The sequence below is a fragment of the Mobula birostris genome, chromosome 4 (assembly GCF_030028105.1).
Source record: "Mobula birostris isolate sMobBir1 chromosome 4, sMobBir1.hap1, whole genome shotgun sequence".
NCBI classification, from domain to species: domain Eukaryota; kingdom Metazoa; phylum Chordata; class Chondrichthyes; order Myliobatiformes; family Myliobatidae; genus Mobula; species Mobula birostris.
The window spans coordinates 17808037-17828851 of NC_092373.1; the positions used below are offsets into that span (position 1 = coordinate 17808037).

Here is a 20815-nt window from a genome sequence, read left to right on the forward strand (position 1 = left end):
ACACATAAGATGCCTCACGTCATCTTAATTGCGTAAACCTACACATACATTACACGCAGCACATAAAATAATATTAGCACAATAATACTAACAAATAATTTTTAAAAATCTGCAGATATACAAAACATAGAACATAGAATAGTACAGCACAGTAGAGGCCCTTCAGCCCACAATGTTGTGCCGACCCTTAAACCCTGCCTCCAATATAAACCCCCACCTTAAATTCCTCCATATGCCTGCCTAGCAGTCTCTTAAATTTCACTAGCGTATCTGCCTCCACCACTGACTCAGGCAGTGCATTCCACGCACCAACCACTCTCTGAGTGAAAAACTAATATCCCCCTTGAACTTCCCACCCCTTACCTTAAAGCCATGTCCCCTTGTATTGAGCAGTGTTGCCCTGGGGAAGAGGCGCCGGCTGTCCGCTCTATCTATTCCTCTTAATATCTTGTATACCTCTATCACGCCTCCTCTCATCCTCCTCCTCCAAAGAGTAAAGCCCTAGCTCCCTTAATCTCTGATCATAATCCATACTTTCTAAACCAGGCAGCTTCCTGGTAAAAATCCACTGTACCCTTTCCAATGCTTCCACATCCTTCCTATAGCGAGGCGACCAGAACTGGACACAGTACTCCAAGTGTGGCCTAACCAGAGTTTTATAGAGCTGCATCATTACCTCGCGACTCTTAAACTCTATCCCTCGACTTTTGAAAGCTAACACCACATAAGCTTTCTTAACTACCCTATCTACCTGTGAGGTAACTTTCAGAGATCTGTGGACATGTACCCCCAGATCCCTCTGCTCCTCCACACTTCCAAATATCTTGCCATTTACCTTGTACTCTGCCTTGGAGTTTGTTCTTCCAAAGTGTACCACCTCACACTTCTCCGGGTTGAACTCCATCTGCCACATCTCAGCCCACTTCTGCATCCTATCAATGTCTCTCTGCAATCTTCCACAATCCTCTACAGTATCCATAACACTGCCAACCTTTGTGTCGAATGCAAACTTGCCAACCCACCCTTCTACCCCCACATCCAGGTCATTAATAAAAATCACGAAAAGTAGAGGTCCCAGGACTGATCCTTGTGGGGCACCACTAGTCACAATCCTCCAAACTGAATGTACTCTCTCCATCACAACCCTCTGCTTTCTGCAGGCAAGCCAATTCTGAATCCACCTGGCCAAACTTCCCTGGATCCCATCCTACTGACTTTCTGAATAAGCCTACCGTGTGGAACCTTGTCAAATGCCTTACTAAAATCCATGTAGATCACATCTACTACATTACCCCCATCTATATGCCTGGTCACCTCCTCAAAGAACTCAAACAAATAAATAGAGGGGCGATGTGACGGTGATGTGCCTCTCATGTGAGATGTGGCAGTCAAGTTGTCATAAAGTGCATATTGAACATATAGCTAAATATACAACAGTATACAATGCATGTTCTCAATATTATTTATTGCTTGTTTATTACTATGAGTTTTTGTGTTTGAGTTTTCACAGCTTGTTTTTTTTTGCACGTTGGTTGTTTGTCTGCCTTTGTTTTGGTGGAGTTTTTCATTGATTATATTATGTTTCTTTCTACTTGCAGCCAATGCTTGCTAAATAAATGAATTTCAGAGTAGTATATGGTGACATACGTGTGCTTTAATAATGAATTTACTTCGAACGTTGAAGCAGTCCATGCAGACAGCATTTTCATCATAACAAAACTTGTAAAGGGGAACAGGGATGCCAGCCAGAAGCTTACCATTAGCCTGGGGGAAAGGGCTCACTTGCGGTGTACGGAACAAGTGCAGCAGAAGTCTGCACGTCATCCTGGCGCCTGCTTCAGCATCCGGATCGCCGCATGCTGCAGGAAACAGACTTGTCAGTTATAAATATTCCAAATGGAGACTCAATCTGCTTTTAACCTTTAAAAAGAAACAACAGCCAATTTCCTACGACGCTCCAAAGTGGGAACAAATATTCCCGCAAGTTTCGTAGGCTTCGAACGTCTCTTTGTCGTGTCAAAGAAAATCTGCCCCATCAATGTTTCTGCTGGGTAGCATTTTAAAAAGACTCAATTCTATTAAAATATCTTCATCTTCTCTGCACTTTGACCAATTAAGTGAAAGAATTGTCCAGAGGTTAACTCTGCTACAGAGTGGTCATAGGTCGTGGGGCCAATCTCTCTGGTTTGTTAGCAATGTCAGCCTTTGATTATGGAATTAAATGGGCTCGACATGTCCCTTCCAACACTTCAGTTGGCTCTTTCATGTTTTCATTTATTATGAATATCACTGGCAATGTCTGTGTTTTTTATCCATCGTCCCTGAACTGACAGGGTAGTCAAACACATTGCTGAGATTGAAGCCCCATTTAAACCAGGTCAGGGATAGCTGGTATATTTCTTTACCTGATAAAACAGAAATTACCTTTTATATGTATATATAATAAACCTGCTCACTTGATCGTTGCCAATCCAGGCTAATTTTAATTTTCAGATTTGTTTATTGGAATATAAATTCCTCAGTTGCCACAGTAATACACACAAAATGCTGGAGGAAATCAGGTCAGGAGGCCATAAACAGTTGACACTTCAGACCAGGACCCTTCATCAGGACTCCGTGTTAATCTGGATTTCCAGCATCTGCAGAATCTCTTTGTTTACGATCACCAGTTACCATGGTGAGACTCCCCATTATGTCTCTGGATCAATGGTCTGGATTAAGGCAACTCTCTCAACTTGTTGCTTTGGATCTCCAGCATCCGTAGATTTTCTTGTGCTTTGTAATTCTCTCAACTTTCCTCCCTCAATAACTCCTTGGTGTGTATTTTCCTTTTATTCAAATAATAATCAATGATCTTGGAGAAATGTTCTGCCTGGCAAGCCTCAAGGTGTTTTCAGAGCCAAGTCTGTCACTGTACACAAACTCCAGCTGTTCTGTCTGATCCCAAGGATACAACTAGAGTAACGCATTAGGAAGTTTGGGAGCTCAGCAAGTCAGACAGCATCTAAGCAGGTGAATGAACAGTCGACATTTGAAGTGGAAACCCTTCATCATGAGGACTGAAAAGGAAGGGGGAAGAAGCGAGGATAAGAAAGTGTGGGGAGAGGAGGACTACAAGCTGGCAGGTGATAGGTGAGACCAAGTGAGGGAGGAAGGCAGGTGGGGCAGGAAGAGGGGATGAAGTAAAAAACTGGGAGGAATAGGTGGTAGAGGTAAAGGGCTGAAGAAGAAAGAATCTTATAGGAGAGGACAGTGGACCATGAGAGCAAGGAAGGGAAGAAGGACACCAGAGGGAGATGATGGGAAGGTGAAGAGAAGGGAAGACTCCCACCTCCTAGATTTTACTTTTTCTCATTGGGCTCAGTTTTCCTCACCCGGAGCGCAACATTGCAAAGCGTTTGCTACATGCAGTAGTTTCTCAGAAACTCTTTCAATCTCTTCACAACACCACCAGTGATCATGCATTAATACACAGGGAAGTACTGTATGTGCATTTCCATTGGCATGGTTCTTACCATCTCCCTGACTACAGTATTCAACCATCTCCTCATTAGTGCTTCCACTACCTAGCATGGGTTATGTTCACTTTATGAACAGGGAACAATCTGGATTATTTTTTGTAATGGTGAGTATTAGGAGTAAAACTCTTAATGGGCGACAAGGTAGCATAGGGGTCAGTGTAACGCCTTAGAGTGCCAGCAAGCCAGGTTCAATTCCCGCCCCTGGTTGTAAGGCATTTGTATATTTTCCCCGTGACCTTTAGTTTTTCCTGTTTCCTCCCACATCCTAAAGGCATACAGTTAAATGATTAACTGGGTATAATTGGCAGCAGAGGCTCGTTGGGCTGAAATGGCCTGTATTGTGCTGATTCTTTAAATAAACTTTCAGTTCTGCGCAATAATGGGAACCTTCTTTTTTCTGCTGCCATTCCTGGGAGATAACTGCAGATTCCCTTCGAAGTTACACGCTATTGTGACTAGGAAATGTATAAAATTTGCTTTGGGGATTAGATCTATACCAAGTTTAAACTGATGACACAATATGTATCAACTCTCTGGAATCCTGTATGAAAGAAACTTGGATGTATTCGATATAGTTCCTTTGAGGCTGCATTCAATGATTTTCAACACTCAGAACATTAGTCGCTTTTTTTTGAGCATTTCATACGGTAACTAGGAATGTTGTCTCGATGCACAGAAAGTATTTTTCAGTTTGTTTTAAGATATTCACAGAAGTATTTCCAAGTACACTGGAATCTGGTTAATTGGGACACATTGGGACAAGTACATTTTTGCCCAATTAAGAAGCTGCCCCAATTAGCCAAGGTTTCATGGAAATACAGTTGTTAAAAAGCTATAAAAAAGGCAAACTACCATTTAAGTGAGTCACAAAATGTTATTTAAATGAAATACATAACAAGTTAGAACACTACCAATACTACTACAGTACTGTAAAGCTGTGTATTAGTTCCTAATAGTTATCAACAGAGGAATTCATCCAGCGTATGCTGCTGTGTTCTTTTAATTGACTGTAACTGAACAAAATCAGTGCAGATACCTAGTACAGTAAATGGACTGCCTTCATTGCCTTGCTGCATGAAGTAGTGTTACTTTAAGTGTTGTGTGTGAGTTATATGCACTGTGTTGTGCACTTTGGTCCAAAGGAACATTGTTTCATTTGGCAACACATGTGTATGGTTGAATGACAATAAATTGAACTTGAACCTGAAATTTTCAACTTAAGGTAACTCTGGTATTGGACATTTTGGCCCTGGGAGAAAGATTCCATCTTTCTACTCTGTCTACGCCTGTCATAATTTTATAAGCTTCTATCAGGTCTTCCCTTCATCATCTACAGCTGCGGAGAAAACACCCCAAGTTTGTCCAATACGCCCTTATGTCACATGCCTTCTAAACCAGGCAGCATCCAGGTGAACCTCTTCTGCAGCTTCTCCAAAGCCTCCATAATTTCAGCATCCTGCCTGTAACGGGGCAATCAGAAATGAATGTAATCCCCCAGGTGTGGCCGTATCAGAGTTATACAGCAGGTGGACATTTTATTAGGTACCTACTGTACCAGTATCTAATAAAGTGGCCACTGAGTGTATGCTCGTGGTCTTCTGCTGCTGTAGCCCATCCACTTCAAGGTTTGACGTGTTGTGCATTCAGAGATGCTCTTCTGCACACCACTGTTGTAATGTGTGGTTGAGTTACTGTTGCTTTCCTGTCAGCTTGAACCAGTCTGACCATTTCTTCTGACCTCTCTCATTAACAAGGTCTTTTCTCTCACAGAACTGCCACTCACTGGATGTTTTATTTGCTCTTTGTATCTTTCTCTGTAAACTCTAGACTGCTGTGCACGACAATTCCAGGAGATCAGCAGTCCTGAGATATTGAAACCACCCGTCAGGCACCAATACTCATTCCGCGAGGGAAGTCACCTAGTTCACATTTCTTCTCCATTCTGATGTTTGGTCAGAACAACAATGGAGCCTCTTAACCACGTCTACATGCTCTTATGCAGAGATGCTGCCACATGGTTGGCTGATTAGATATTTACATTAACGAGCAGGTGTACAGGGTGTACCTAATAAAGTGGCCACTGAGTGTATAATGTTTTAACTGTTGCAAATCACTGAATACAACATAAATTCCCAAACCTTATACTCAATGCCTTGACTAATAAAAGCAGGCATGCTGTACAATTGATAGGGTAGTTAGGAAAGCTTATAGAGTGTTAGCTTTCATAAGTCGAGGGATAGAGTTTAAGAGTCGCGGGGTAATGATGCAGCTCTATAAAACTCTGGTTAGGCTACACTTGGAGTGCTGTGTCCAGTTCTGGTCGCCTCACTATAGGAAGGATGTGGAAGCATTGGAAAGGGTACAGAGGAGATTTACCAGGATGCTGCCTGGTTTAGAGAGTATGCATTATGATCAGAGATTAAGGGAGCTAGGGCTTTACTCTTTGGAGAGAAGGAGGATGAGAGGAGACATGATAGAGGTGTACAAGATAATAAGAGGAATAGATAGAGTGGACAGCCAGCGCCTCTTCCCCAGGGCACCACTGCTCAATACAAGAGGATATGGCTTTAAGGTAAGGGGTGGGAAGTTCAAGGGGGATATTAGAGGAAGGTTTTTTACTCAGAGAGTGGTTGGTGCGTGGAATGCACTGCCTGAGTCAGTGGTGGAGGCAGATACACTAGTGAAGTTTAAGAGACTACTGAATAGGTATATGGAGGAATTTAAGGTGGGGGGTTATATGGGAGGCAGGGTTTAAGGGTCAGCACAACATTGTGGGCCTAAGGACCTGTACTGTGCTGCACTGTTCTATGTTCTATATGTTCTACAATTTCTTAACCACCTGTCAAATTATGCAGCCACTTTCAGGGTGTCATAGACTTAAGCTGCAAGATCCCTCTGTAACACCAAGGAGTTTATCATAGTATGGATGAGAGAGGGCTTGAGGGTTATGGTCCAGGTGCAGGTAGATGGGACCAGGCTGGCATGGACTAGATGGACCGAAGGACCTATTTCTGTGCTGTAGTGTTCTGTGACTATTAACCTCAGTCAATCGAAGGCATTATCTAAATGAAAATGTATTAATTTCATCAACACTGTTTAGGGAAGAAGCCAAACCATCCCTATCCCCCCCCACCCCCAGATCAAATATTCGCTAACGTGGTTGACTGTCATTCAATTTTTGAGATGGTCACCTGGTTTAAGGTCAATTAGAAATAAGCAATATACACTCAGTGCCCACTTTATTAGGTACACCTGCCCATTAATGCAAACATCTAATCAGCCAATCATGTGGCAGCAACTCAATACATCAAAGCATGTTGACATGGTCAGGAGGTTCAGTTGTGGTTCGAACAAACATCTCAATGGGGAAGAAATGTGATCTCAGTGACTTTGACCATGGAATGATAGCTGGTGCCAGACAGGGTGGTTTGAATAGCCCAGAAAATGCTGCTTTCTTGGGATTTTCACACACAACAGTTTCTAGAAAATAGTGTGAAAAAGAAAAAGAAATCCAGTGAGCAGCAGTTCTGTGGGTGAAAACATCTTGTTAATGAGAGAGGTCAGAGAAGAATGGACAGACTGGTTCAAGCTGACAAGAAGGAGACAGTAACTCAGATAACATTGCATTACACCAGTGGTGTGCAGAAGGGCATCTCTGAACACACAACGCATGAAATCTTGAAGCAGCAGAAGCCCAGAAACACACATTCAGTGGCCTCTTTATTAGGTATATGAGGTACCTAATAAAGTGGACACTGCGTGTACGTTGGGCTTATTTTTAATGCCACCACTGTGTGAATTAAGGAAAATAGACCAGACCATGAAAGGGAAGCGGCTTGGGATGTTCTATCTCACCAATATAGGTCAGGAGATTGACCCTGCCTGCAGATGTCTTAGCAGGATTAGAATGTAGAGGAAGAAAGAGAATGGGATGCAGGGACGCCAAACACAATGAGCAAAAGAGGAATTAATATAGGGACACCAGATACTGGAATCTGGCACAGAAAATACACTGCAGTAGGAACTCAGTGGGTCAGCCAGTCTATGTGGAGGGCAATGGAATATTCTGAACAGCTTTGGGCCCCTTATCTTAGAAAGGGTATTTTTGGCATTAAAGGTGGTCCAGAGCAGGTTTTCGAGAATTATCTCAGGAATGAATGGGTTAAAGTATGAGAAGCATTTGATGGCTCGGGGCCTACACTTGATGGAGTTCAGAAGAATGAGAGGGGGATCTCATTGAAACCTATTCAATATTGAACCGAAGCAACACACAAAAAAAATGCTGATGAACGCAGCAGGCCAGGCAGCATCTATAGGAAGAGGTACAGTTGACATTTCGGGCCGACTGACTAGTCAAGAGTAGATGTGGGGAGGATATTTCCTCCAGTGGAGGAGTCTAGGACGAGAGGGCACAGTCCCAAAATGGAAGGATGTCCCTTTAGAATAGAGATGAGCAGGAATTTCTTTAGAGGGAGGCGAACCTGTGGAATTCATTGCTACAGATGGTTGCAGAGGCCAAGACTTTGGGTATAATTAAAGCGGAGGATGATAGATTCTTGATTAGTCAGGGCATCAAAGGTTCCAGAGAGAAAGGAGGAGAAAGGGGTGGAGAGGGATAATAAATCAGCTATGATGGAATGGTGGAACAGACTTGATGGATTGAATGGCCTAATTCTTCCCCTGTGTCTTCTGGTCTTATGGTCCAGGAATGATTAGGAATCATGCGAATTCTTATTATCACAAGAGATTCTGCACATGCTGGAAATCCAGAGTAATACAAAAAAGTTCTGGAGGAATTCAACAAGTTGGGCAGTAACCACGGAGAGGAAAATAGTCAATGAAAATAGAAAATAGTTGGGCTGGGATTCATCAGCACCATTCACAGGAATTTTTACTCAAGTATTGGAGTGGAATAGGAGTTTTATTGTGCAAATCTTATACTTCGCCGCATTGAAGACTTTTCCCACTTTCCAAGCTCTCCTTCACTGTCCTTGCTGAGTATGTGGGATTATGGGAGGGAGCCTGAAATGGGACACACTCACCAGCTGCCAGAAGAGAAGGAAGTGCCACATGCTGAACCATATCCTCCAGCGGGAAGCACTGGCGAGCGATTAGAATAGCAATGAACGTCGCCAAGGAATCATGGAATGACAGGTCGCTGACCTTGGGAAAAATTACAATAAGCAGCAAGTCAGAGATTTGCAAAAGTTATCATGCTGTCCTTCAGTGCAGATACAGACCCTTTTGGCCTACCATGTGGATGCCAACCACCAAGTACCTATTGAAACAAATCTCAGTTGCTAGCAGTCCGTCCACATCCCACTAAATGCAAGTGATTAGCCAGATGCATCTTAATTTTGGGTGCTTTTGTCTGCATTACCAGTTCAGGCAGTGCAATCCAGATTTTCGTGATTCTTTGGGTGAAAAAAGAACTCTTCCTCAGATCTTCTCTGAGCTTCTTACTCCTCAACTTTAAACTATGCCCTCTGGTCTAAAACAGCTTTGCCATTGTGGAATGCTTTCTCAGTTATCAATAACTCTCATTAATTTTGTCTACCTACACCACTTATCAACTAGCAAAATATTAAACTACAGTAATGCTTCCACTGGATGTGACAAGGGAAAAGAATGGACAAGAAATGAGATTAAAGGGAGACTATTTGTCATACATACTTCGGAATAAATGGTGAAATGCATTGATTGCTTCAAATCGGATCAGCGAGGATTGTTCTGGAGGCAGCCCGTAAGTGTCACTGTGCTTACTAACCCTGACCGTACATCTTTGGGATGTAAGAAGAAACCCAAGCACTCACGGGGAGAATGTACAAACACCTTACAGACAGTGGCAGGAATCGAACCCCGATCTTACAGCTGACATTGTAAAATGCTGCGCTAACCACTATGCTGGCGTTTATGCCCCTTCCATCTGCCTTCCCAGTGAAGCATCCTAATTCACAGAACTCCACCTCATCCATACGAGGCCATCAGGCATGGGAACCGTCTCCCCACTTCTTGAAAAGACATCTGGCTTCGCCACATTAAACACACTTACAATTCCCAAAATCATTATGGTCCTTTCCTCCACACACCGAATTACGTTACACTTAATGGAATTCTTATGAAGACCATAAGATATAGGAGAAGAATTAGGCCATTTGGCCCATCAAGTCTTCTCCGCCATTCCGTCACGGCTAATTTATTATCCCTCTCAATCCCATTCTCCTGCCTTCTCCCCGTAACCTTTGACATCCTTACAAAACAAGAATCTATCGAGCTCCACATTAAATACACCTAGTGATTTCGCCTCCACAGCCATCTGTGGCAATGAATTCCATAGAGTCACTGCCCTCTTGCTTAAGACATTCCTCCTCATCTCTGTTCTAAATGGATGTACCTCTCTTCTGACGCTGTTTCTTCTGGTGCCCCACTAAAGGAAATATCTTTTCTACGCCAACTCTATGTAGGCCTTTCAATATTCGATAAGCATCAGTGAGATACTCCCTCATTCTCCTGACTCTAGCGAGTACAGGCCCAGAGCCACCAAAAGTTCCTCATGCATTAACCCTTTCATTTAAGGGATCATTCTCGTGAACATCCTCTGGACGATCTCCAATGCCAGCATATTCTTTCTTAGACAAGGGGCTCAGAACTGCCCACCATACTCCAGGTGTGGTCTGACCAATTCCTTATAAAGCCTCAGCATTACATCCCTGCTTCTATATTCTAGTCCTCACTAGTTCTAGTGAGGTACAGTGGCTGTGGTAGCACCTACAGGCAAGCAGAGAAACTACTGGCCATCAACCCTCCCCACAATCCTCACGGAATTTCTACTTCAGACTGTGAATGAAATCTTTCAACGCCTTTCAGAGATGAAAGGTTTAATAACATTAGGAGCATTATTTTCTCACAGCGGGTGATACATATATATGTGTGTGTGTGAGAAAATGATGCTCCTGCCACAACCACTTCCCCTGATATATGTGTGTGTGTATATATATATATATATATATATATATATATATCAGGGGAAGTGGTTGTGGCAGGTTCATTTGATGCATTTAGGAAGTAGAGGTATATACAAACCCCATTTCCAGAAAAGTTGGGATATTCCAAAATGCAATAAAAACAAAAATCTGTGATATGTTAATTCACGTGAACCTTTATTTAACTGACAAAAGTACAAAGAAAAGATTTTCAATAGTTTTACTGACCAACTTAATTGTATTTTGTAAACATACACAAATTTAGAATTTGATGGCTGCAACACACTCAACAAAAGTTGGGACAGAGGCATGTTTACCATTGTGTTACATCACCTTTCCTTTTAATAACACTTTTTAATCGTTTTGGAACTGAGGATACTAATTGTAGTAGGTTTGCAATTGGAAATTTTGTCCATTCTTGCTTGATATAAGACTTCAGCTGCTCAACAGTCCGTGGTCTCCATTGTCTGATTCTCCTCTTCATGATGCACCATACATTTTCAATAGGAGATAGATCTGGACTGGCAGCAGGCCAGTCAAGCACACGCACTCTGTGTCTACAAAGCCACGCTGTTGTAGCCCGTGCAGAATGTGGTCTGGCATTGTCCTGCTGAAATAAGCATGGACGTCCCGGGAAGAGACGTTGCCTTGATGGCAACATATGTCTCTCTAAAATCCTAATATATGCCTCAGAGTCAATGGTACCTTCACATACATGCAACTCACCCATGCCGTGGGCACTGATGCTAGTTTTTGCACCTTTTGACAATCTGGATGGTCGTTTTCATCTTTGGCATGGAGAACTCAACGCCCGTTTTTTCTGAAAACTAGCTGAAATGGGGACTCATCTGACCACAGCACATGGTTCCACAGTCCTTCGGTCCATCTGAGATGAGCTCGGGCCTAGGGAACTCGCCAGCGTTTCTGCATAGAGTTGATGTATGGCTTCCTCCTTGCATAATACAGTTTCAAGTTGCATTTCTGGATGCAGCAACGGACTGTTGAGTGACAATGGTTTTCCGAAGTACTCCCGAGCCCAGGTGGCTATAATTGTCACAGTAGCATGACGGTTTCTTAGGCAGTGCCGCCTGAGGGCTCGAAGATCACGCGCATTCAACAGTGGTTTCCCACCTTGCCCTTTACGCACTGAGATGTCTCTGAATTCTCTGAATCTTTTCACAATATTATGTACTGTAGATGTTGAAAGACCTAAATTCTCTGCAATCTTACGTTGAGAAATGTTCCTTTTGAACTGACTAACAATTCTCTCACGAATTTTGGCACAAAGGGGTCTATCCCAACTTTTGTTGAGTGTGTTACAGCCATCAAATTCTAAATTTGTGTATATTTACAAAATACAATTAAGTTGGTCAGTAAAACTATTGAAAATCTTTACTTGGTACTTTTGTCAGTTAAATAAAGGTTCACGTGAATTAACATATCACAGATTTTTGTTTTTATTGCATTTTGGAAAATATCCCAACTTTTCTGGAAATGGGGTTTGAACAATAATGAGAGGCATAGATAGGATAGATAGCTAGAATATTTTCCCAGGGTAGAAAGTCAAATATTAGAGGGTATAGATTTAAGTTAAGAAGGAAAAAGTTTAAAAGGAAATGTAAGAGCAAGTCTGTACACAGAGAGCACTGGGTGCCTGGAATACTCTGCCAGGGGTTGAGTGGAAGCAGTTACAATAGCGACATTCGGGATGCAAGGAATGGAGGGAGATCGATCATGTGTAGGCAGGAGGGATTAGTTCAGTTTGACAGCATGCTTGGCATAGACATTGAGGCCAAACAACACTTTTTTTCCATGCAGTACAGCTCTACATAGGGCCCCAGAGTCAGAGTCACAAGATTAAGGGGTTCTCACTCAAACACGAAATTCTTCCTCATATCTGTTCTGAAGGAATGTCCCTCCATTCTAGGGCTGTGCCTTCTGATCCTGGACTCACCCACTATAGGAAATATCATGTCCAAATCCACTCTATCTAGGCTTTTCGGTATTGATAGATTTCAATGAGATCTACCCCTTAATTCTTCTAGACTCTAGAGAGAACAGGCCCAGAGCCATCAAATGCTTTCATTCCTTTCATTCCTGGGATAATTCTTGTCAATCTCTTCTGGACCCTCTCCAATGCCAGCACATCCTTTCTTAGACAAGGGGCTGCAAACAGCTCACAATACTCTAAGTGTGTCATTTGTGTTAAGGATTGTGCTGGTGGCAGTCCACAAATGTCACCACACATTCCGGCACCAACATAGCATGTGGACAATTAGCAGTGAAACAATTCTATTCTCTAATTGTGTGGTTCAGAATTGGCTTGCCCATTGAAGCAGACAGTGGTAAGAGATGGAGTGTCTTCTGCCCAGAAGTCAGTGAACAACAGTGTTCTGCAGGGATCTGTACTGGGACCCCTGCTCTTTGTGACTTTTACAAGTGAATTGGATGAGGAAATGGAAGGGTGAGTTAATAATTTTGCTGATGACAGGAAGGCTGGTGGAGTTGTGGATAGTGGGGAGGTTTGTTGTAGGTAACAACAGGACATTGACAGGATGTGGAACTAGGCTGAGAAATGGCAGATGGAGTTCAACCCAGAAAATCATGAAATAGTTCATTGTGAAAGGTTGAATTTGAAGGCAGAATACAAGGTTAATAGCAAGATTCCTAACAGTGTGAAGGAACAAAGGGATCTTGGGGTCCATGTACATAGATCACTCAAAGTTGCCGCGCAAGTTGATGGGTGAGTGCATGAACACCTCACTGGAAGTGATGGCAGAGGCAGATACATTATAAACACAAGGGACTCTTCAGATGCTGGAGATACAGAGTAGCACAAAAAATGATGGAAGAACTCAACAGGTCAGTCAGCTTCTATGGAGAGGAAGAAAAAGCTGACATTTCAAGCCAAGACCCTTCCTTAGGACTGGAAAGCAAGGGCGAGGAAGCCAGAATAAGAAGGTGGAGGATGGGAAGGAGTACAAATGAGAAGGTGATAGGTGAAACCAGGTGAGGGGGATGGTAGGTCAGTGGGCAAAGGGGAGGTGAAGTGAGAAGCTGTAAGGTGATAGGAGGAAAAGGTAAAGGGCTGAAGAAGGAGGAATCCGATAGGAGAATTGATTGGACCATGGAAAAATGGGAAGGAGGAGGACAACCAAAAGGAGGTGATGGAAAGGGGAGGAGAAGAAAAGGGGTGAGAATGTAACCAAAATGTGGAATGGAAAATGAGAAGGGGAGAGAGGAAAGAAATTACTAGAAGTTAGCAAGATTAATGTTCATGGCATAGAACGAATATGAGGTGTTGCTCCTCCAACCTGAGAATGGCCCCATCATGGCAGTAGGGGAGGCCATGGACCAACATAACAGGAATTCTGCAGATGCTGGAAATTCAAGCAACACACATCAAAGTTGCTGGTGAATGCAGCAGGCCAGGCAGCATCTCTAGGAAGAGGTACAGTCGACGTTTCAGGCCAAGACCCTTCGTCAGGACTAACTGAAGAAGAGTTTTGGATCTCCCCCTCCCCCTCCCACTTTCAAATCTCTTACTAACTCTTCCTTCAGGACCAACACATTGGAATAGGAATGGGAAGTGGAATTAAAATGTTTCGTCAATGGGAAATCCTGCTTGTTGCGTGACAATGCTCAACTCGGTCTCATCGATGTAGAGGAGACCGCACCAGGAGCACTGAATGCAGTAGATAGCCCTAACAGACTCATTAAGCAGATATGTTAGGGGCATTTAAGAAACTGTTAGATAGACACGTGTATGATAGAAAAGTAGAGTGCTATGTAGGAAGGAAGGGTTAGATTAACCTAGAGTTAATTAAAGGGTTAGCACACAGGTGTGGCCCAAAGGGCTGGTACTGTTCTATATTCTATGTTCTTAATCTAGTCATAACTACTGGACATGGTCATCTTCCCCTCAGGAGAACGCCAGTGGTGAGCAGAGAAACGAGCACACTGTGAGCTTACATCCACACTGCAGAGAAGGTCATTGAATCCCCAGACATGGTTCGATGAGCAGCAAAGAGCCTTTAGAACACCAAGCCATTCAGAGCTGAGGACAGTGCAGCAAGCCGTCAGCTCTGCACAAAGATTTGCGATGTCATTAATTCTGCAAAACAGCAAACCAGGTCATTAGAGTCATTGAGAGGAGATATCTTCACTCAGACAACCTGAGATTTAATTCTCCCCTTAAAATATGGAGCTAACCCTTTTTATCTTGCATTGTTATCAGTGCCTACCTCAAAAATACTTAATAGAGTCACACAAGAAGGTAGACGATTAATAATGAAGCAAAATGGTAATAGCCTATCGGTCCATATACAAATATATACAAAGACTTTTCAGGTGCAAATAGTCTCCTTACAGGAGGAAGGGTTTTCAAGCTATGGAGAGAGTTCACTACAGGTTCACCAGATTAAATCCTGAGACAATGGGATTGATGTAACAAGTCAGATTGAGTTAATTAGGTTTATATTCACTAGTTAATAGGTTAATGGGTGACTATGTTTCTCTTACACTGTTATGTAGTGTTGTCAGTCTGACAGGCTCTATTCACTGCCCATTCAAACTAATCTCACCCTGTCAGCCTTATCCTATAGCAACACACAAAGAAACTGGAGGAATTCAGCAGGTCAGGTAGAATCTGTGGAGGAAATGGACAGCTGGCTCTTTAGCTCCTCATCTGGAGCTTCATCCTACACATCCTTCCCTTCACCCTCTTTGAATTCAAAATTACATTTCTGAATTATATCACCTTCTTTGTAATTCAACATTAAATTTTCTTTTGTCTTTCATTCCTGGACTTAAATAATTATTTTACAGAAATGATTCTGGGATTAAAAGGCTTGTCATATGAGGAGTACTTGATGGCTCAGGGCCTGTACTCACTGGAAATCAGAGGAATGAGGGTGAGTTCATTGAAACCTAATGAATATTGGAAGACCTTGATAGGGTGAATGTGGAGAGGATGTTTCCTACAGTGGGGAAGTCTAAAACCAGAGGATGCAGGCTCAGAATAGAGGGGACAGCCTTTTAGAATGGAGATGAGGAGAAATTTCTTTAGCCAGTGAGTGGTGAACCTGTTGGATTTGTTGCCACAGACAGCTGTGGAGGCCAAGTCATTCGGTATGTTTAAGGCAGAGGTTGCTATGTTCTTGATTAGTCAGGACATGAAGGAATACAGGAGAAGGTAGGAGATTGGGGCTGAGAGGGAAAATGGTGGAGCAGACTCAATGGGCCAAATGGCCTAATTCTGCTCCTATGTTTTATGGTTTTATGGTCTTATAGTCTCTGAACTAAAGCGCTAACTTGGTTTCTCATTCCACAGATGTATCTGACTTGCTGAGTTTTCCCAGCATTCTCCCTTTTATTTCAGATTCCAGCATCTACATTTTTATTCATTTTCACGGGTGACCATGAACAAAAGCACTAAAACATCCAACAGATAAACACTTTTCACCTCTTACCACCTATCAGTAATCCCAATCACCAGCTCGTTAATGCAAATATCTAATCAGTCATGTGGCAGCAACTCAATGCATGAAAGCATACAGACAAAGTCAAGAGGTTCAGTTGTTGTTCAGACCAAACACCAGAATGAGGAAGAAATGTGATCTAAGTGACTTTTACTGCGGAATCATTGTTGGTGTCAGGTAGATGGTTTGCGTATCTCCAGGGATTTTCATGTACAGCGGTCTCTAGAGTTTACAGGGAATAGTGTGGAAAACAAAAAATATATATATAGTGAGTGTCAGTATTGTGGGAAAAAACAGCTTGTTAATGACAGAGGTCAGAAGAGAATGGCCAAACTGGTTCAATTCCACAGGTTGGGGACAGTAATTTAAATTACTACATGTTACAACAGTGGTGTGCAGAAGAGCATCTCTGAATGCACAACACATTAAGCATTGAGGTGAATAAGCTACAGCAGCAGAAGATTATGAACATGGTGGTATTGGGTATTAGGTAACACCTGTACCTAATAAAGTGGTCACTGAGTGTACTGTGTGATGTGAACATTACAGTATTAGGCAAATTCTCAGAGAACATGTGATTCCAAAGTTACAAGGTCAAATGAAAATCAAACAAAAGCTGCAAATGGTGGAAATCTGAAACAAAACATAAGGGGTATAGACAGGCAGGTTTTTTCCCCATTGAAGTTGGACGGAACTGGAACTGGAGATCAAGGGTTAAGGGTGAAAGGTGAATTTTTTAAGGAGAACATGAGGGGGGACTACTTCCCTCAGAGGGTGGTGAGTGTGTGGAATGAGCAGCCAGCAGAAATGGTAGGTGCTAGTTTGATTTCAACAATTAGAAGGAATTTTGATGGGTACATATGTAGATGGCAAGGATATGGAGGGCTATGGGTTGGGTATAGGACAATGGGACTAGGAAGAATAATGGTTCTGCATGAGCCAAATGGGCTGAAGGGCCTGTTTCTGTGCTGTAGTGTTCTATGAGTCTATGTCTCTAACAGAAAAAGACTCAAGCACTTGGCAGGACAAGGGTCTCTCTGAAAAGAGTCAGTTTTCAGTGACAGTGAAATTTTCAGAAATTGGTTAGAATAAAGAAATCATCTCTGATTTTGGAGACCAAATAAGTTATGGATATTTTCTCTTTCTTCCTAATGACAATATCTCCTAATGATCCTATAGAAACATAACATTATGAAAGGGATAAACAAGATGGAGGCAGGAAAGTTGTTTCCACTGGTAGGTGAGACTAGAACTAGGGGACACAGCCTCAAGATTTGGGGGAGTAGATTTAGGACGGAGATGCGGAGCAACCGCTTTTCCCAGGGAGTGGTGAATCTGTGGAATACTCTGTCCAATGAAGCAGTGGAGGCTACCTCAGCAAATATATATAAGACAAGGTTGGATAGATTTTTGTATAGTCCAGGAATTAAGGGTTATGGGGAAAAGGCAGGTAGGTGGAGATGAGTCCATGGCCAGAGCAGCCATGATCTTATTGAATGGCGGAGCAGGCTCAATGGGCCAGATGGTCTACTCCTGCTCCTATTTCTTACGTTCTTATGACAAAGTATCTCAGACCTGAATCATTAATTCTGTTTTTTCTCTCCTAAGATATGGCTGGCCTGCACATTCTGTTGTTACTAGAATATCAAATGTTCTCCACAAAAGTGGCCGACATCAAGTCAACCACAAGAGGCTTCAGGAACAAGACAGAAGCAATATGGTCCAGCATACATTTTGCAAGGACTCCCCAGAACTTAATCCTGCTACCCCACCCACCAATTTCTGTAATAACAATAAGGACTTTTACAGTTGTGGAACACCAAATTTTTTCCATGTGGAGCATCTGAATGGCCTTTAACAGAGAGAAGTAATTAGAGAGAGAGGATGAACATGTTCCCCAGTGATATCATTCACTTCCCTCTTCACAAGATTCAACTGCACTAGGCGATTCTACCTATCTGTGTCCTGGTGTCCCATGCATACGTTCATCAGGGCATTGCAGACAAAGCTGTAGCGGTTGGCCGCGTTGTCACTCAGAATCTTCCCCAGCATCGAGTAATTGACATTATGGGCAGACGGATTTTCAATGAAATCCAGCATGAAGTCGGGGTCCCAGAGCAGGTTGGAGTTGGAGGGCTGCACATTGCTGTAAATCGTTTGCTTAACCTTTGAACAGGCGCTACTGAGGATAAGAAAACACATCTCATTACATTCAAATTGTGAAAAACCAAAAACTTCATCGAGTCATATAGCATGTAAACAGTATGTTGTAGCCCACGTCATGGCAGTTGTGTTAATGGAAATTTTCCCTGATGGAACTACTGCCAAATCTTAGACAAAGAATAGAGATACCCTCTGAACAATTTTGTGTGGGAATGAATGAGCACAAAATGAACAGGGAGAACTGAAAAAGTTTACCAGGTACAATGATTGTAGGCTGCTAGTTCACAGCAGGAGGCCACTTAAGGGACTGATTTTAGAAACTGACTCAGCAATCTCTACTATAGAAACCTGTACAATTACCAATCAATGTAACATCTGCTTCTTAATTAAAACAACAAGCCCTTCTCTTTTGCCTACAATAATAATTTCTTTGCCTATAGACCAAGTACAAATTGGGATATTACTGTCGAAAGGAAATCTTCCTGTAACAAATAATTGTCCGTTAAAACAAACAAAAGAAAATCTGCAGATGCTGGAAAACCAAGCAACGCACACAAAATGCTGGAGGAACTCAGCAGGTCATGCAGCATCTACGGAAAAGAGTACAGTCGACGTTTCATGGGATTCAGTAGTGAAGAGGAAGCTGTGTTTTCTAGGAATGCAGCCTTTCCATAATCGATACGTTAGTCTGGTGACCTATTCCATTACAACATAGTTACGTGGGTAGCAAAGTGGTGTCGTGGTTAGGGTAACACTATTACAGAGCCAGTGACCAAGGATCGATTCTGCTGCTGTCTGTAAGGAGTTTGTATGTTCTCCCCCTGAGTGTGTGGGTTTCCTCCGGGTGCTTCAGTTTCCTCCACCTTCCAAAGGTGAGTACAGAGATGTCAGGGGTAAGTTTTTTACGCAGAGAGTGGTGAGTGCATGGAAGGGGCTGCCGGCGACGGTGGTGGAGGTGGATACGATAGGGTCTTTTAAGAGACTCCTGGATAGGTACATGGAGCTCAGAAAAATAGAGGGCTATGGGTAACCTCAGGTAATTTCTCAGGTAAGGACATGTTTGGCACAGCTTTGTGGGCAGAAGGACCTGTATTGTGCTGTAGGTTTTCTATGTTTCTATGAATACAGATTCGTAAGTTAATTGTTCACTTGTATAATTGGGAGGGCTCGCTGGGGTGGAAGTACCTTTTACTGCGCTGTACCTCTAAATAATAAAACAAAAAATATAACTAAGGGTGCACTGCGTCTATTTACATTAAACCCATTTTTAAAATTCTGCCCTTACTCCCATCAGCTCCCCCGAAATTCCATCATATACCTACAGAAAGGGCAAATTAGAGTGGCTAATTAAACTGCTGACCCACAAAGTCAGAAGTTTGGGAGGAACCTGGAGCACTGTTGGAAACTCATGCAGTCACAGGGAGAACTTGCAAGCTCCAGACAGAAAGCATACAGGGTCTAAGCTAGACATGGCTATCTGGAGTTTGAGTTGTCAGGCAGCTACACTAACTGCTCTGCCAATGAGCTTCCTCACAACTGGGGCTAAAAGTTTACGACTCTGCAACTGCCTGAAGGCCATCAAAGTCCTTCCAACAGACAACCGAGCTATTTCAAGTAAATACTGTTTACCATTGAGGTTGAAAAGCAGCATTACAATGGTGGAACTAGAATCAACCATTTACACTACTTTAAAGCTCAGCAATTTTTTTGTATCATTTTTATTGCCCGGATGCTTTTGCTCTTAATAAGTGCTCAGAAGCTTAATCATTGCAAGGTGGCATTGTGGTTAGTGTCACGGTTTGCTGTACCAGCAACCTGGGTTCAATTTCCCACTGCTGCCTGTAAGGAGTTTGTACGTTCTCCCCGTGAGCACATGGGTTTCCTCCGGGTGTTCTGGTTTCCCCACACATTCCAAAGACATACGGGTTAGTAGGTTGTGTGCAAGCTACGCGGGAGCCGCAGCACGTCCTCAGATTGTCTTGGTCATTGACACATTTCACCATATGCTTCAATGTACAGTACTGTGCAAAAGTCTTAGGCACACGTAAAAATTCTGTAAAGTGAAGATGCTTTCAAAAATAATGAAGAGTTTTTAAACATCAAAAAATGATGATAAAGAGCAGTAAACTAAATCAGATCAATATTTGGTGGACCACCCTTTGCACTTAGAACTCCATCAGTACTCTTAAGTACACTGTTGTGCAGTTTTATGAGAAAATAAGCAGGTAGGTTATTCCAAACATCTTGGAAAACTTGCCATGGTTCTTCTGCAGACTTTGGCTGTCTTGCTTGCTTCTGTCTCTCCAGGTAATTCCAGACAGCCACAATGATGATGAGATCAGGGCTCTGTGAAACCATATAAAAAATCTACTCTGCCTAAGGCTTTTGTACTGTACTGTATATGTGACAAATAAAGTCAATCTCTTTAAGACAAATAATTTCAATTAGGTTCATAGTTGCACCACATGGAAACAAGCCCTTCGGCCCAACTTGTCTAAGAAGAGCAAGTTGTCCACCATTTGCCTGCTTTTTGAAACTTTCCTATCCCTGTACCCGTACAGATGCTCTTTAAGCATTGCAATTGTGCCTGCTTTGACCGGCTCCTCTGGCAGCTCATTCCATACACTCACCATCCTCTGTGTGAAAAAAATCGGGGTCCCTTTAGTTT

At 42.6% G+C, this 20815-nt stretch overlaps 1 protein-coding gene across 4 annotated transcripts in view; it reads right to left on the reverse strand.

Annotated features, from left to right (window-relative positions):
• The window catches only part of LOC140196181 (mediator of RNA polymerase II transcription subunit 12-like protein), a 720072-nt gene that overhangs the window by 165678 nt on the left and 533579 nt on the right, over window positions 1–20815 (reverse strand). For 3 of the 4 annotated variants that reach the window (XM_072254957.1, XM_072254956.1, XM_072254954.1), the window contains exons 22-25: window positions 17939–18166; window positions 14477–14618; window positions 8564–8684; window positions 1758–1859 (exon numbers count right to left, since the gene is read on the reverse strand). In XM_072254957.1, coding sequence (XP_072111058.1) covers window positions 1758–1859; window positions 8564–8684; window positions 14477–14618; window positions 17939–18166 — 593 coding nt within the window. The remainder of the gene's footprint in view (window positions 1–1757; window positions 1860–8563; window positions 8685–14476; window positions 14619–17938; window positions 18167–20815) is intronic. The other variant, XM_072254955.1, reaches the window with a different exon arrangement.